The following is an 18348-nucleotide window of genomic DNA, read 5'->3' as shown; positions in this document are numbered from 1 at the left end:
GCCATGAGGAAACTTAGGGCAATTCCTTTTTCTTGTATCAGGAACTTGCCCAAGGCAGGCAACCAAAAAAGAGCTCTTTGCCATACCTGCTCAGGCCTTCCTCCCTGGAAAGGTAAGGACAAACCTTCGAATGGGTATTGAAATGAGTTAATTTCATAGGTTTTCAAGTGGGAAGTACATTTATATGCCTCTACCATCCTCACAATACAGCAGAAGTAACAAAGAGGTTAAATGACTCAACCAAGGAGGTTAAGGCGCTTGTGCAAGGCCACATGGTTAGGTGGGGGAGTGTGCCCTAACTTCTATTCTTGTGCTATGCTCAGTTTCTTAACATCTTCCAGTTCAGTCTCTAGATCCTTATCCAGTGAAGGCAGAGTCTGCCTCCACCTATCATAGGCAGAAAACAATCCTGGGGCAGGGCGGAGGGGTCCCAGTAGAGCTGTGGGACAAGGTCAAAGGGGCCGCATGTCCTCCTAGTTGAGCCAGGAATGACCTTTCAAATGCTGGAATTCTGTTTTTTGCCTCAGTTTTCCCAGTCCTTGAAGTTGAGTAGATGGATGTAAGTTAGAGGGGTGTGGAGAAGGTCAGTCTGACTACAATATAGGCATAGGAATGGCCTCTTGTATGATGCAAAAAATAGATGTGCGGGGGCCAAGAAGATTGTTTCAAGGTTTTGACGGTCATTAGGTGGCTGATCTGAGATTGGCCATGAGAATCCCTCTGCTTTATCCACAAGGTCAGCTATATGTCTGAGAAGAGAGCTGATCCTTCTTCTTGTGGCTTCTTTGTTCAGGGATCCTCCTATACCCTAGATGCCTGCATCCTGGGGTATCTGAGTCTTCATCCCTCTCTGTGTCCTTCAGGACTTTTCAGGCATGGGGGCTACATCCCTCCTGGGGTTAACTACCCTGGGGCACAAAAGCTGTGGAAGGGGTGCGTGAGATTGAGTGAGAGGTTTCTAGTTTATTCCTTAGCCTGCCTCACTTAGCTCTGTGCCTCTTATGCAACTCACAGTACAGGATCATTGGCCCCAGTGGCAGGAGCAAGGTCACTACTCACCATTTCTATGCCAGTTTCTGGTTCCCAAGACCCCTGGGCAGGGCCTCTCACCTTGGAGAGAGAGGATGAGTGGGCCATCTGTTTGTTTGTTTGTTTTTAGTAACTTTATTTGTATTTGCTGCACACAGGCTTTTTCTATTTGCAACAAGCAGGGGCTACTCTTTGTTGTGGTGTGCAGGCTTCTCATTGCAGTGACTTCTCTTGTGGAGCATGGGTTCTAGGGCACAGGGCTTCAGTACTTGTAGCACTTGGGCTCAGTAGTTACAGCCCCTGGGCTCCAGAGCACAGGCTCAGTAGTGGTGGCACACAGGCTCAATTGCCACTTGGCATGTGGGGTCATCCCAGACCAGGGATTGAACTCATGTCTCCTGCACTGGCAGGCAGATTCTTTAGGACTGAGCCATCAGGGAAGCCCCCACCTGTTGTTTTGAAAGCCTTTCCAGTGAGAGCTGAACTTCCATGAGATGTGTGTGAGTGTGTGAGAGCGTGTGTGTATATGTTGGGAAGGTGGTGGTGGCATAGTTTCCTTTAGGCCAGGTGGTACAGGTTCTCATTCAAGTCAACAACTCCCAGACATGCTCTGTGAGGCTTAGTGTCCTCCAAGGGAGTTTCTGACCCCAAGATTCCAATATTCTGTGACCTATGACTCATTTGTCATTTATAGAGCAAATTAACTTTCATTGCAATGGCACCCCACCCCAGTACTCTTGCCTGGAAAATCCCATGGATGGAGGAGACTGGTAGGCTGTAGTTCATGGGGTTGCCAAGAGTCGGACACGACTGAGCGACTTCTCTTTCACTTTTCACTTTCATGCATTGGCAACCCACTCCAGTGTTCTTGCCTGGAGAATCCCAGGGATGGTGGAGCCTGGTGGGCTGCCGTCTACGGGGTCACACAGAGTCGGACACGACTGAAGTGACTTAGCAGCAGCAGCAGCAAGCAGCTGCTATGAACAAGGCATTGTGGTAGGTGAAAGGGATGCAAGAATGATCCCACCCCCCAGAGGGTGGCGGGTCAGTGAATGCTGCTAGGTCCCAAGTTTTATCAGAAGATATTCCCAGGATATTTCCACAAATTGTATCAATTATGGGGTCAGAGATTGCATGGGGAGGAGGAGAAACCCAAAGGCAAGGAAAAGGGTCTGGGGTTGTCAAGTGAAGATGGCTGTTCACTCCTCTTTCCAGGAGGAAGGAGAACACCAATTCTTCCCCATTTGCAATAACCCTGGCTCTGGCAAACACTTCAGCACTGTCTCTACCATGCTCTGGGCAGAAAAGGGCTTCAGACTGACCAGGGTTGGAGAATGAATGGTTTGCAGGAAGCAGCTGAAAACCAAGGTCTTACTGAAAGTTCCTTGGAAACAGTAAATATAGCTTTTTAGCAACCTAGGGCCTGTTTTCTTTCTTTTCTTTTTTAAAACTGCACCATGTGGCATGTGGGGATCGTAGTTCCCCAACCACAGATGGAATCCATGCCCCCTGCATTGGAAGCACAGAATCTCCTGGGGCTGTTTTCTGTTGTGTCCTTTCTCATTCCCTTCCTTCAAAAGACAATGTAAAATGATGCGCCACCACCCTCTGAATCACCCTCCTCCAAAACAGTCAAAATGTGTCACCACACCTGTGTATGCTCAGTAAGAACATTTTCTCTCCTGACACACTTCAGAAACAAGGTTTCCCATCCCTCCCAGGAGCCTGTATTTCCCCTCCTCCCTCTCTCTAAAACTCGGAACCCTCAGAATCTCTGCCAGTGGCCAAGGGGAGCCAGAGGGGACTGGTAGTGTCTGAGGTCAGGGATGCAGTCTTTCTCTGTCCCCCACATCCCTACCAGGGTACCTCCAGATCTTTCCCCGCCCCAGGTGGGCGCAGCCCCTAATTATATTTGTGATCTCTGCCTGCCAGCGTGACCTTCACCCGGGGTGCGCAGAGAGCCTCCAGTGGCCAGGTGGAAACAGGAGCCACTGGGAAGCTGGGAAGCGGCGCGCAGGCCCTAGGTCCGTGGAGCTGATGGAGCTGATGCTTGCTCCTCCTCGGCATCAGTCGCCGGGCGCCTCGCGCAACCCGCCAGAAGCACCGAGTAATCTGAGGCCCCAGCTCTCAACGGCGGGTGGGGGGCGGGTGTGGGGAGGCCGCCGGGGCGCGCCCGGCCGGGGTCCACGGTTGGAGACGTGCATGGCGAGGGCATGCACGTGCAGGCGGTGTGGTCACCGCCCCGTGGGGCACTCGGACCTGGACTCCAAGGTCTGTGAGGTCGCGACTGGGCGAACAGAGGCCGAGGCTGTTGACTCGTCGGGGCGTGAGGGGATAGCTCCCATCTGCCACAGCCGTTTTACTCGCGGACTCAGGTTGAACCCATACGACGCGGACAGCCTGGGCTTCTACTGCAGGCGGCATAGCACCGCCATCTCATTCCCGCGTGCGCTGCGGTCTGGGGACACGATAGAGGGGAGTGGTGGGGTCAGAAATCCCAGAACGCAGTCAGCTGGTCTCGCCCCCCTTTCCTCCACTGCGTTTATTGGGCGTTAACTAGCTCCCAGGGTGGAGGTGGAGACTCACAGGTAACAGTACTACAGCGTGGTGTCTGCAGCCCTAGAGAAGCCTAGGCGCTCCCAAACCGGAGCGGGAAGGGGCAATCAGAGAAGGTTTCCTGGAGGAGGTGACCTTTGAGCGCTGAAGGGTGAAGAGTAGTTCTCCAGGGAAAAATCGATGGGGATAGACCTGTGCATTTCAGGAGAGGTGGATGTGTTTATGGCTGAGCAAGATGTGTTCTCCGCATGAATTTAGCGACACAGTGTTGTACGTTTGCGCCTGCTAAGTCCATTCAGTCGTTTCTGACTCTGTGACCTCATGGACTGTAACCCACCAGGCTTCTCTGTTCATGAGATTCTCCAGGCAAGAATACTGGAGTGGGTTGCCATTTCCTTCTCCAGGGGACCTTCCCGTCCCAGAAACTGAACCCGCATGTACTGCATTGCAGGCAGACCGTTGAACCACTGGGGAAAATGCAGGGTCATGGACAGCTAAAAGAGATGAAAAGTGATATTCTGAAGATACTATTAAGTCATCATGAAAGAGATCAGAACTTGGTTGAACTTCTTTACACTCATTTTCCAGTTTGACACGGTTTTTATGTTTTAATTACTCCCTGTGGTGTTGGGGAGTTGAGGCCTCACAGTCTTTCTGAGTCCCCTGGGGCAGTGGTGAGGTGGAGGCCTCCGGAGCCAGTGAGGGCTGAGAGCAGGAGGATGCTTTCAGAACCACCATCAGTAAAGAGGGTGTGTGTTGGGGCTGCAGAGGATAAATAGCAGCAGCAAGTGGGACCAAAAGGCAGCTGTCCTTCTCTGGACAGTTCTCCTGGCCAGCCCCAGTGGTCATCAGAACCTCCATAGGGAGACAGAGTTTCTTGACCTTCCTCCCACCCTTCAACACACACACTCCTAGGTGGGAGCCAGCTGAGTCTCTGGGACACACACACACACACACGCCAGCTGAGTCTCTGGGACACACACACACACACTCCCAGGTGGGAGCCAGCTGAGTCTCTGGGCCACACACACACACGCCAGCTGAGTCTCTGGGACACACACAACACGCCACCTGAGTCTCTGGGACACACACACACACACACACATGCCAGCTGAGTCTCTGGGACACACACACACACACTCCTAGGTGGAAGCCAGCTGAGTCTCTGGGACACACACACATGCCAGCTGAGTCTCTGGGACACACACACATACACGCGCCAGCTGAGTCTCTGGGGGACACACACACACACACATATGCCAGCTGAGTCTCTGGGGCACACACACACACACACTCCTAGGTGGGAGCCAGCTGAGGCCCAGCTTCTGGAGCTTCATGCCCTCTGCTGGCACTGGGGCTATTCTGTGGTTTCTGACCCATTCCATCACACTGCCCCTTCCACCCCCACCCCTCCACTCTGCTCCGTCTCTCCTGTGAGGCCTAATGGCCTCTATTCTGACAACAGCACCTACCAAACCTTTACTGGGAAAAGGAACACTTCATCTTGAACAGGCTCCAGACAGATTTTATGTTAAAGATGGGGAATGGGCTCAGAAGAGTTAACCAGCTTCAGCCCTAGGTAGTTAAGTGGTGGAGCTGGGGCATGATGCTGCACTGAGCCCGCTTACCTTGTGGCTTTTAGGCTCTCCCTCAGGTCCAGAGCACAATCTGGAAACCTTCAATATGCCTGTGCTGCACTGGCTAAGCCCCTATTCTGGGCCAAGAAACTGGCCCTGGGGGCCAGCCTGGGGAACCCTCCAGAGAAGGCAGACTGCCCCCCTGTCCTCACCCCCTAGTGCTGCTGCTCCCTCCAAATCTCTCCTCCCCAAAGCAGTTCAGCTGCCCACTTTAGTCAGGAAAGTCACATGATAGTATCTGAGCTGGAGGCCTGTGACTTCCCCGTTCCAGAACGTCACTGCCATGAGATAGCCAATAGACCCTGCACCCCTCTCCCCTTTGCATTCCTCCACCCACAGCCAGTGGCTGCCTCACAGCAGAGAACCCTGGGAAATAACGAGACAAGGCTGTCCTCTAGGCTGGACTATAATCTCTGCTCTCTAGGGCCCAGGAGCCCACTGCTTCCAACAATCAGGTGGCTGGTGTGATAGGGAGTTTAAGAAAACCTCATTAGATGCAGTTGCTAGGTGAGCCCCAGGGACCCACCTCTCCCATCAAAGGCAGGCCTGGACGAGGCTTGTACCATTGCGTTGCCACCCCCTACCTTCCCAGGTCTAGAAAGGTTTGAGACACAGCCTCATGTGAGGGCAGGGAGCCTTACACATGTCCCCAGCTGGGGCCCTAAGGGAAGTATATCAGTATTACCCCCAGAGCCATACTCACAAGCCCTGGGTCCCCCTTCATACTCACGACAGGCAGAAAACAGGTTAACAAAGAAATTATACCTCAGCCAACTGAAAGCTATAGAAGGACGACACTCTCACTAGGGTTAGGCAGTGTATCAGGGGCCTACCTAGTTCTGTTAGAGCTTGTTGGTATCTTCCAACGTAGGAAGTAAACTAGGCCCGTTAAAGGTTGCCTTGGCTCTAGGCAACCATTGTCTCAGAGAGGCTTCTGGGGAACTGGGTAGCTAAAGAGTTAACAACAGCCACTTTCACTTGGGGGTGGTGGTGGTTCAGGGCTAAGAGTAGGGGGAGGGAGGGAAGCCAGGCGAGAGGCTCTCCTGGACTTTTAAAACTTTGAGAGTTGCCACTCAGGATGCAGTCTTTGGACTAAATCTGACTCCCTTGTTAAAACAGGGCATAAAGTTTATTTACAAATATCTGTACAGTTTGAGTGACAGGTCAGGACTTCACAGAAACAAAGAAAACAAAAGCATTTTCTTTGAAGGAAAGCTGTAGGCAGGAAGACTTTCCCTGCACCTGTCAGAAGCAAGACAGACAAACAGACCTCTATACATCATGAGCTCGGCATACGGACATTGGCCTTTTTGCTTCTTGGAAGGAAGTGAAAAATGTATAAAGCAGCTTTAGGTGCCACACCCTTCAACACTGAAACCACCTGGGGGGTGGGGTGGGGGTGGAGCAGTGGGCCACTGCTGCCATTCCCCAGCACAAGAGGTACTTCGAACCTCCAAGAAGCTCCGCTGGTGGGATAAAGCCAATGTATCATGCCTGGTCAAGATCTCAGTTCAGAGGCCCTGCCTCAGTTGAGACTGCAGACAAGTCCTCAGTCTTGATTCCAATCACCAAAATAGGCTACTCAGGTGAGAAGTTAACTGGCGGTCTTCTTTGGTTGGCTCTGCTCCCTGCTGTTTCTGGCGTCTCAGAATGAAAGTTTCAGCAGCTGCGTGTGGGTAGGTAGTGGCACAGTGGCTACAGTGTGATGCAGTTTTAATAAAAACTTTATTACACAGCCATAATGTAACCGACACTTCTCCAAATCCAAATGATACTAAATACAGATCTACATGGTGGATCAGAATGTCTCCAGCAAATTATATGGATTCTATCATTTCGTGTCTTTTAAAACAAGAAAAAAAAAGTCCAAGTTTGTCATGATGCGAGAGGTCCCAGCAGCCTCCAGGACTCTTCTGGAGTCCAGGCAATGTTTAACAGTCTGTGATTCCACATTTACACAACAGTCTATAAAGAGTTTTGGTCAATGGACTATTCAAGTATATATGATTTTAATGAGTCCACCACCACTCCTTTGCCCAACTGAACTGTCACAGCCACCATATAAGCTGTGTTACAGTCATATTTATCAATTTTACAGTCACAATTCTTTTAAAAAAAACATTGATTGCTGCTTTTTTTTTTAAATAAAAAAAGTGTAAACTAAGTTAAAGCAACACTGAGGCTCTACTAAACCCAGAAGAGTTACCAAGTTCCTTTTTGTTTAAATACAACTTAATCCATGATTTCCCATCATCCTACTTTCTTACAGAAAGTGGGGTGAAGAGATACAAAGCAGGGCTTTGAGATTCCTCTCCCTCTTGTGGGAATCAGCAGCTCTCAGCTGTTCCTTTAGCTTAGTTCTTGTTTTATATAGTCAGCTGTACTTTGTTCTGAAAAGATTTGTTAAATGCCACTTTTATTTACACTTGGAGCTTTACACCTGAGAATGATTATCAAGCAGTCAGCTTATCTCTTTGCAAACATTTTATAAAGACATACATACTTCTTTGCTGGCTTCACCCTAGCTGCACAACAATATATATGCTTACCATATATATGTATACACACACACAGAACTGCACATGCTTGTAACATCTGCAACCTATATCTTTGTGTTCGTTCTCTCCACATTCATGTTGAATACTTTCTCTTAAAAAACAGAACACAATATTATTCTTGCTGAAACGGCAAAACAGAATCACTAGGAAGAGACAAGTACATGGGGCGGGGAAAAGACACACTACATTCAGCCAAGAAGCTGTGGGCTGAACACATGGGCTTAGCAAGACACCTGTACCTCCCTAGTACCTAGCCATGGGCTTCCCTCCCACCTGCCAGGACACAGCTGACAGGGCAGGGGCCAAACTGGGGAGATTTCTCCGAGGTGGGAGGGTGATGGGAAAAAGGAGGTGGGGGAGAAGTTACAGAGCTACAGCAGTCAGGCCCGTTTAGTAAGAAGAATCACATTTAATGAGTTTCTTTCTTGCAGTTTCAGATGCTCAAGTACAGCTGAAAAAAATCTGAAACAGCTATAGCCCCATGACAGACAGATACAAAGAGTACTGCATTTTAAAAAAATGATAAAAAAATCCACACACTTACAGACACATACACACATACACACTCTCTCTCAAATAGAACCCCCTCCCTCCCCACAAATGTACACTTTTTGGAAATTAAATTGGGTTTTGAAAACCCTTCTTCCGCAAGATCGGAAGAAGAGAAAGATGAGAGAGAGGAGAGGGGTCTGCAGGTGCCCAGCCCCCACTCCCACCAGGGCCGGGGGCCAAATGTTCAATGGTTGGGTCCAGGGCCATCCAGCACAGGATGCTGCCCAGTGCTGCTGCTGGGGGCTCCAGCAAGAACCCCAGCTCCATGGTAATACTGAATGCGTGCAGAGTGGCCAATGAACTGTGGTTTAAAAAAAAAAAGAAAAAGGCAAACACAAATCTAAAGACATGGATAAAGCCCAAGAGAGCCCAGGTTCACATTGGGGGGGTCCTGGGGGTCGGTGGAGATGTTGCAGACCAGGGAAGTCTATACAGCAAATGGTTTATATTACAGACGACTGGCAGTTTAGAGTCTCTTCCCAGTTCTCCTGCTGCTCCAGCCCAGTGAGGGCAAATCAGAGGAAAGGAGGAAAAGTGGGACACTGTGATGGGCATGCGGGGTCAGACGCAGCAGGCTGGGCGCGCTCAGATAAGCCCTCGTCGTTTTTTGTAGTCCTCCAAGTTCAGAGATCTCCTCGGAGCTCCATCCTTGGCCGGCGGAGCCTTGGAGGTGATGGCCAAGGCCTTTGATTCTACAGGAAAGAAGAGCAAACCGGCATCTGAGGTCCCCCGGTCTTGGGCTTCACTCCTCCAGGTAGTGTCCCTGTTCCCTCTCAAGACGGACCTGCAGCCTATCTTACTCTGGCCTCCATAAATACAGGTGACTAGATATCCCCATTTCTTCCCCCAAAGCAGGCCTCCTTGCTGGCTGAGAGTCATGGAGCCACCCTGGTCCTTGGCCATGGCCAATCTCTACCTTCACCTACCTGAGCTGGGGACTTGTAAATCAATCTTCACGTCGAAGTCATGTACTTTGAACAAATCTTCTGAGAGATCACTGGCTGATTTAGAATTCAAATCTTTATCCTTTCCCTGACCCTGCAACGGGAAGAGAAAAACTAATTACAAAGGGGTAAATGCGACTGGACTTCCAGCAGCAGCAACCACTAACGGTGAAAACTGCTGCTCAAGTTCATTAGCTCTTCCTGTTAAAGACGCCTCTGATTTCTTCTCTCAGAGGGAGGACAGGAAGAGTCCACAAAGAGGTTTCATTTCTGAGCCTAGGAGGAGAGGGAAGGGAAGGTTCATGTCTGTGGGTGAGGGTAGAAAGGGTAGGTTTAAGACAACAAATCACCCCTGACTCAAGATCTCTGGAATTTCTGGGAGTTTGGGCTCCTTAGGAAAAGGCAGAAAATGGCTTCTAAATGGGCAGTTTCTCTCGGTTTAACATTTCAGTTTACAAGGAGCTTTCACTTTTACAACTGTCTCATCCTTACATATCATCTACTCCTGACTGTCCTATGAGTTAGGCAGGGCATATAATATTACCCCGCTTTACACAGGAGAAAATGTGGATTAGAAGGCTAGAGGTCAGCCGCCTAAAGCCACAGTCAGGGGTTTCATTAGACCTTCATTAGACGTAGTGGTGTTGGGTTCAGAACTTACGTCATCTGACCAAAATTCAGTAGCTGTTTATTACATTTGTAAATAATGAGGATGAAGAAAGGACTACAAGTGGGACGCCAAGTTCCTCCAGGTGGGGACAATCAAGCCCAAACCAGGAAGCGCCTGCTCTGGTGTCCAGGCCAGTGGCCGAGCTTCAGTGTTATACTTGCCTTGCTCATTTCCTTTGGAGCATCTGGTAACACTCCAGAACCGTATTTTGCGTTCAGCTGGGCCAATATGGCAGCTTGAACAGCTGGGTCTCTGGACTGAGAGAAAAAGGAAGTTATTTTAGAGACTCTTCAACACTCACACAGTCCCACCACCAGTTTCTGTCCCACCTACCACCACTAACACAAGCACCACAGTAGGCCCATCAGCAGTTCAGTGGGGTTTTCCTCCAGGCTACAAAAAGGGACAGTTAAAAGCTTTAAAGTCCAGCCTAGCCAGGCCCTTGCTAGGCGACCTAGCCTACACATTCCTCATGTCTGCTGCACTGGTAAACCTGCCCTGGCATCGCACGTTAGTCCATAGGCTTCTAAAATCCATGCCAGGTTTTTACTACCTGTATGTCCTACAGTAAGATAAAAAAGGAAGTATCCAGACCCGAGTGTTTGAGGCAAGCAAATCCCACTAAGACAACATTATTTTTAACTTGCTTATTAATCTCCTAATGGAATTCATTTATGTCCCAGAATCTAGGTCCTGACTAAATATGTCCTCTTTAGGCACTCACATTAGAAACGATGGTAGGTTTACACTGTCGCCTGGTAAAGGGATCCATCTGTTGGTTTTTCATGTTGTGACTTTCAGCCTGAAACAGAGAGCATGTATTACAGAACTCTATCTCCTGCCCGCCACGCCTCTCATTTATCATAAGCATACATATAAGTAACGATCTTTGCAAGGGCCTGAAAAAGTCAAAGGCTGTCTATTAGCCTTTTCCCTTCAAGAACACCAGAACAGATTATGGGAACAATAACAAAAAGAAAAAAACTGGAAACTGATAAAAATAAATATGCGTGGAATAGAATCTAAAGATGGGGAGGGGTTAGCACAGAAGACTGCTGCTTTCTATTATAATACCTTATACAGTTGTATGTGTACAGACAGAGAGACTATGTGTGTGTTAAGTGTACATGCTACTTTAATAATTAAAACATACTCAGGTGAGATACAGAAAATATTACATGTTGTTTTATTAATTAAAACTATACTTAGTGATCCAGATCAAGCTGTCTCACTCACCACAAGGGCCTTCTCAGACTCCACAATGTTCCACTCCCGGTTCCGCTGGTTGATGTAACTGTGGGGTAAGGAAGAGGGATGAGTCAGTGGGCTGTGAAAGGAGGGCGGGAACCATGGTGCCTGACTCCAGATATGTGGAGCCACTGGAGCATAGCACATCCAAGGCCACACCTCGCCTGATAACTGTGGACCAAGGATAGGAGCCCAATCCAAACAGGCCCTGAAGCACACCTGATAGCAGATATGTTCTTGGTCCGCTGGCGGTCCAAGGCCTCTGCTCGCTCCTCTAGCTCGTTCAGCTGGTCTTGGATTTGTTTGGCCTTGTCCTGATCTCCCAGGTCCTCAGCCATGGCCTGTACACAGAGATGCATGAGATCTTGGCCATGACCGGCTCTGTATCAAGTGTCCCCTTCCTTCCAACACAGGCAAGCTATCTCACATGATGAACAAATGACAGGAGGTGTGAAGGAAGAGCAAAACCAAACACCTCAGAACCCAGGCCCCGCCTGGCTAACTCACCCTAACAAGGCTCAGCCCACCCTGACATGAAGAACAGAAAGCCACCTGCCACAGTGGGGCTGGGCAATATCATTCGTCTGTTCGGACCCAGTGCTGATACTACCCTGGGGTCTATCTTATTACACGTGAAACTAAAGCGATTAGAAGTGGAGGAAAATGGAACAGGCAAGATCAGCTTCCATTTAGAGAAAGGAAAACAGCCAAGGGATGCTGCCCAGATGCTAAGAAAATCTATGCTGCTTACAGTCAAGCCCTGCATTTTCTCCCAATCCTGCCACTACTGACTTGGCAGAGGATGAACAAGTCTGGTTTCCGTATCTCCTTGCAGGACAGGGAAAGAAGTTCCAACACAAGGCCTCACCTTTTCCTTCAGAAGCTGCGTTTTCTTCATAGCATAGTTGGGTGGAGCTTTCCTGAATCTTTCTTTCTCTTTTACAATCTGTACCAGAGAGGAGAAGACACCAGCAGTGAGGTATTCCTAAACTACTTTTCTAGGCAGGACAGGTGAGCCCATTGTGGAGGTAAGCAGATAGTTAGAAGAGGGCTGCTCTTCCTATGGCAGTGCCATGCCCCACATACAGAGCGAGTTCATTCCAAGGGCTACTATGCTGCTTCCGGGGTCACAGAGATTCTTCCAGGCTAGCGTGAAGGAACATGCACCAATAGACAGCAGCAGCCCAAGGACCTTGTACTGTAAGGCTAGCCACTGTCCAAGAGAACAGAGATCACACAACTTTACCAAAATGTCTCGGAGAAAGGAAACTCCTGAAGGACCAAGCCTAGCAGAAGACCAGAGATCCCTGAGCCCTGAATCTACTTTGTTAGGCTATGACTTCAGGTGACAGTGTACAAGAAAATCCTGATGAACTATAAATTCTAAGGTAGTAATAACAGAATTCCTTCTTCCTCATGCAATAGTGGTAGAGCCAAAAATGTCAAAATACAGGAAAGAAAAGACAGGCATGATCTTCTCTAACACTTGGCTCTTGATGAGTCTCCAGACTCTGGGATACCAGGTTTCTTACCTCTTCAATGTCCTGGTCATTGAATTTATAATTAAGAGCTTCTTTAATAGATAATTCCTTCTTATTGATTTCATCTAGAGTGGGCAACTGCATGCCAGCAGAGAACATCTGGACCAAAATGCAATAAAAGGGTTGTTAAGAATTTTGGAAAGAGGCTCTGTCAGTATTTTCATGAACAACTGCTAGGGAGGTGCTGTCTACTCACTCACCGCTTCTTTCCACTTCATGAATTCGCTCTCAGTGAACTCTTGGTTTGAGACAAACTCTAGGCGGAACACTCGCTGGTCACTGCCGTGCCTACGTGAAAAAGAGACAGCAGCTTCAGGAATGGCCATGTTGACTGCAGCGCCAGCAGATCAATCCCACCAGACTCCACACTGCCTATTTCTGAGGGCCTCCATCTTGGCCACCCTTTAGAATCATCTACGAAGATTCACAAAACTTCCAGTGGCAAGGCACAACTCTAGATCAACTGAATTAGAATCTCTGGGAGTAGGAACCAGCCACTGAAATAACACAAACAACAAAAAACCTTCCAGGTTGTTCTAAAGAGCAGCCATGATTAAGCATCAGCGTGAGCACTGGAAGCGAGTAGACTTAGCCAGTGCTTCAAAAGTCCGTCTATAGTGAAATCGGTCACAGTCAACTGGCATCAAGAATGTGAAATGTTACGGAGGTATGAATGACAAGGAGGCTCTATCCCTAGAGAGAAAGAACACTGCCTTTCTGCTGATCCCTGTGCCAGCCACGTGAATCAGTGCCTGCCTCACAGGGACAGTCACTCTTAGCATGTGATGGCTACTGCCTAACCCAACTGGCTCTTTTCAACAGTCCAGGAGAAATGACGGGAATGGGAGAAGAGAACAGAAAGACCACAGAGGCCAAATAAGGCCATGGCAGAGGTGTGTCTGTGACCCACTATCTGCAGTGACCTGGCAAGCTACTTATATTCCTTCCCACACGGGGCCTTTAGAATTTTCAGGCTCCAAGAAGGTAGGGACTTGTGTATTTTGTTCTCACCTCTATCCTGATGCCTACAACTGTGGCATGTAGCCAGCACTCAGTCAACATCAAGTTATTGAGGCACAAACTAAATCCAAAAAGGTGACCTGGCTTGTGAGAGATCAGGTTAGTTGGTGATGGAGCCAGGACCAGAAGCAAGCCTCCTGCCCACACTCGCTGAGGAATGCCTGCAGGACTCTGGGAGGAGCAGATCTTGTGATCGTCTTCCTTCTGTGTGTTCCACCATTCAACGTCCCCTATGAGACAGCTACACCCTACCTTCCCTATGGGCAAGGGCAGAACACAAGTTTCCCTCCAAGCCCCTGGTGGGGACAACACAAACAGTATTATAAGAAAGAGAACACTGGGAGCAAGCAACAGCCCCAGCAGGCCATGCCTGTTTGCAGTGGGAACAGAATCGGCCACGGAAGCACCTCTCCTACCGTAGCTGTAGCCCTTTGTTTGTTCTGGTGCCACCAAGCTGGTAAACTTTGGCAGTTTCCACAACACCCGTGATCTCAGCAACCTAAGTGAGGACAGAGACACCAGTTACAACACACTCGTTTGAAGTCCTCCACCCCACCCTCTGGCTTCATCTGCCTGAGTGCAAACAAGTGACCCTAAACTGAGAGGAGCCCCATAGCTTCAAGGTGCTCTGGGCACCATTCTCAGGCTTAGGACTCAGATAGCCAAGCACCTGTGCCCAAAGTGATGACGCAGTTAGCCTGGTGGGACCCGTTGGCAAATTCCCCTCTAACTTAATTCTGCCTTATTGGGGGTGCACTTGGCTTTCAGAGGTCAGTTTTATCAATCAAATGTGAAGACCATGATGTCTGTTTCTGCTCCCAAGGTTTCTGGGACATGGCATGGCCACTGGTCCTCACACAAGGGGGTAAACACAGGTTAAAATCAAACAACTCAGAATAAAACAAACAAGAAAAGAAAAGAAAAAACAAACCAACCAGCTATGCTGTAGTCATCCAGACCACAGAAGCAGAGCTGGAACTCACAAAATAATCTCAATAGGTTGGAAGGTTTTGTTTATTTTTTAAACCTCAATATAACTCCCTGTTCCAGAAGTCACTTAGTATGTAATGTGGAAATTTTTCATCATTTTTCAAATGAATAAGTCTTCCAGATTACATAACTCCTGACAAAGACTTCATAAATGTCTCCTGTCTTGCTTTTATATGGAAGGATAGAAAAAATTATTCTAAATCTAAACTTTTGGGCTCCAAGTACTCTTCTGGCAGCAGGTCAGCTTGATCCCTGGTTGCCTCAGATTGTGGCTAATCTAATGACATCTCTACTGGAATCTATTTTCCCATCAAATGGTGGCAGAAAAGCGAAAGGTCTGTTCAGCCATTCATACTCTTAGCCAAGAATCATTATATTTAAAACATCCTACAACTGTCCAAGGAAAGAAATACTAACCCGGTAAACTGGTTTGCTGTTGTGGTTTCCAATGCCAATCCGTACAAAACATCCTGTGACTGTTTTAGCGAAGAAGGGCATATGACACCAACGTTCCAGCTTATGCCGTGATAATCGAACCCGATTCAATTCCTCTGGTAAGGAGACCGGTTGTGATTTTGGAGGGATCTCTTCTTTCCTGTGAGGAACAAAGGACGCTGGGAAAACTGTTCATTGTACTAACAGATCAAGGTAAATAAAAAATACCAACTTCTTAAAACTTAACCAAAGTATATGTGATTTCACACAGCAGGAGAAATACACGAAGCAACAGGAAAGTGGGACTACAATCCTGTTTCTGACCAGGACTGTGAACTGTCTCGAATGAGGTTGCTATCCCAGATAACCCATTATCAGAGAAAGAAAACTAATGGAAGCTCTTGGCCAATCTGAGGGTGACATGAAGGCAATTCCTACCTGCCAAATCCTGATGAAATGTTCAGGGGCGCAGCCTATGAGCCAAAGGCAGAAGCCTGTTTGGCAGATGTGCTCACAAACTCAGCTCGGCAATTCAGGGTACTGGACCAAACCATAGTTTGTCGCCAAACAGGAGGAGATATTTGGAAACTACACTAAACCTTTCCCCGTAGAACCCACCCATCCTGACTACTAGACCAAAACGTGCACAGCTTACTCCTCTTCCTCATCGGATGACGTTGTTCGGGATGAGCGGTCTGACTTTTCACTGGACTTGTCATCCTCCTCCTCCTCTTCGTCGTCAGAGTACACCTCACTAGTTTTTAATGGCTGTTTCTTGGCAAGGAGCTCAGCTTTAAAAAAAAAAAAGGAAATGTTTACTAAGGTTTTCTCAATAAGAAACATCTTTCATCTCTGAAAAAAAGGACTGGAATGTAGAAAAAGATTTACTAGATAGCTCCACCATCTCTGGCCTGGATTGTGATTACTTGGGCTATCTATACAAGTGAGTTACCCAGAAAGTTTAAAATCATACCAAATGTCAAGCCCCAGCAGACAAAAATAAAGGGGGTGAGGGAGGGTGTTGGAAGACAGTAACTAAGTGGGCAAAAAGGGATACCAACTCTGCTGACACTAGTCTTTTATTGTTCTCAAGACACCTGGAGACGGGCAGGAAAAATGAGGAAAAACTAAAGATGTCTTCAGAGTCTTTCAGGGAAACCTTATTTTGAATTTACAGCACTACATGTAATAGCACAAGACTGAAAACAACCCAAATGTCTGCAAAGGGGAGTGGCTGAATCACCTCTAGCACACTGACCCAGTGAGCCACCCTGCAGCTGCGAAACAAGGAATGAGCCAAGTTGAGCCATTACATTGCATCCTGAGTCAGAAAATCTTTTTAAATGAACAGATAGTAAATATTTTAGGATGGGCTTCATATGGTTACTGTATCAACTACACAACTTTGCTGCTGTAGACAGGAAGCAGCCACAGACAATTATGAAAAATGGGCATCGCTGTATTCCAATCAAATCATTACAAAACAGGTAGTCTACCAACCACTGCTCGACCTAAGGAGTTATCTCTAGAAGGTATGAGTAAGTGAAAAAAGCAAGGTAGAGAAAAGTGTGTATAATGTGCTGCCATTAATTCAAGACGGAAGGTGAATCTGCTCCTTTTGTTTAAAAAACTAAAAAGGAAGGCTGCCTACTATGGGAGGGAGGCAAGGAGTGAAACAGAAGGGTATAGGTTCTATATTTCTTTGAACATACCTTATTTAGAAAGTTTGACTTTGGAACCTTATATTTTATATAATCATAAAAGAAAAAAAATAATATCATCTCTACAGATCAGAAATAAAATGAAACGAAGTATTCACTTGATGGCACAACCACACAAAAAGAACTCTTAATAAGTGACTTTTTTTGGGCCACGCCACCTGGCTTGTGGGATCTCAGGACCCTGACCAGGGACTGAACATAGGCCAAGGCAGTGAAAGCATCAAATTCTAACCACTAGACCACCAAGGAACTCCCAACAAGTGACTTTGAAAAAGTCATCTGAAAGATATACAGACCAATGAAATAGAGAGTGTAGAAATAAACCCTTGTATCTATGGTTAGATGATTTCTGACAAGGATGTCAAGACCAATCAATAGGGAAATGACAGTCATCTCAAAACCTTGTCCTGGGAAAACTGGATATCCCACATGACAAAAAAAAGTGGACTCTTACTTCCCACCATACAAAAAGATGAAAATGAATCAAAGATCTACATGTAACAGTTAAAATTATCAAAATTTTCAAAGGAAGTAGGGGGAAAAGTTTATGACACTGCATTTGGCAATGATTTCTTGGATATGATATCCAAAGCACAGGCAACTAAAGAAAAAGTAGATAAACAGCAGAAGATAAATAGCACTTCATCAAAATTAACTTTTATGCATCAAACAACACTATCAAGAGGAAACAGACAACCTATAGATCAGGAGAAACCCGTTGTAAATCATATATCAGATAATGAACTAAAATTGAAAATAATTAAAGAAGTCCTTCTACTCAACAACAAAAAACAGAGAAGTTGATTAAAAAACGGGCGAAGGACTTGACTAGACATTTCATCAAAGAAGATACCCAAATGGCCAATAAGCATACAAAAAAATGCTCAGTATCACTAGTCATTAGAAAAAGGCAAATCAAAACCATAATAAGATACCACTTCATACCCACTAAGATGGTTATAATAAAAAAGACGATGACAAGTGTTAGTGAGGATGTGAAAACAGAGGAGAACGCTCATACATTGCTGGTGAAAATGCAAAATGGTTAAGTCTCTTGGAAAACTGCCTGGCAGTTTCTCAGAAGGTCAAACACAAAGTTACCATCAGTCAGTCAGTTCAGTCGCTCAGTCGTGTCTGACTCTTTGCGAGCCCATGAATCTCAGCACGCCAGGCCTCCTGTGCATCACCAACCCCCGGAGTTTAGTCAAACTCATCTCCATCGAGTCGGTGATGCCATCCAGCCATCTCATCCTCTGTCGTCCCCTTCTCCTCCTGCCCCTAGTCCCTCCCAGCATCAGAGTCTTTTCCAATGAGTCAACTCTTCACATGAGCTGGCCAAAGTACTGGAGTTTCAGCTTCAGCATCATTCCTTCCAAAGAAATCCCAGGGCTGATCTCCTTCAGAATGGACTGGTTGGATCTCCTTGCAGTCCAAGGGACCCTCAAGA

The 18348-nt window shown here is 47.3% G+C and overlaps 1 protein-coding gene across 1 annotated transcript in view; it reads right to left on the bottom strand.

Annotated features, from left to right (window-relative positions):
• Nucleotides 1-6928: 6928 nt before the first annotated feature.
• Nucleotides 6929-18348, bottom strand: part of RTF1 (RTF1 homolog, Paf1/RNA polymerase II complex component) — a 44485-nt gene continuing 33065 nt past the window's right edge. The window contains exons 7-18 of the mRNA XM_027971693.3: nt 15836-15971; nt 15163-15340; nt 14172-14254; nt 12936-13023; nt 12727-12834; nt 12063-12140; nt 11414-11535; nt 11183-11240; nt 10671-10748; nt 10108-10203; nt 9259-9370; nt 6929-9024 (exon numbers count right to left, since the gene is read on the bottom strand). Of these exons, the coding sequence (XP_027827494.1) occupies nt 8918-9024; nt 9259-9370; nt 10108-10203; nt 10671-10748; nt 11183-11240; nt 11414-11535; nt 12063-12140; nt 12727-12834; nt 12936-13023; nt 14172-14254; nt 15163-15340; nt 15836-15971 (1244 nt within the window). The 3' untranslated portion in view covers nt 6929-8917. The remainder of the gene's footprint in view (nt 9025-9258; nt 9371-10107; nt 10204-10670; nt 10749-11182; nt 11241-11413; nt 11536-12062; nt 12141-12726; nt 12835-12935; nt 13024-14171; nt 14255-15162; nt 15341-15835; nt 15972-18348) is intronic.

This window comes from Ovis aries, chromosome 7, assembly GCF_016772045.2.
Source record: "Ovis aries strain OAR_USU_Benz2616 breed Rambouillet chromosome 7, ARS-UI_Ramb_v3.0, whole genome shotgun sequence".
Taxonomy (NCBI): Eukaryota; Metazoa; Chordata; class Mammalia; order Artiodactyla; family Bovidae; genus Ovis; species Ovis aries.
This window is presented reverse-complemented; position numbering and strand designations above follow the sequence as displayed.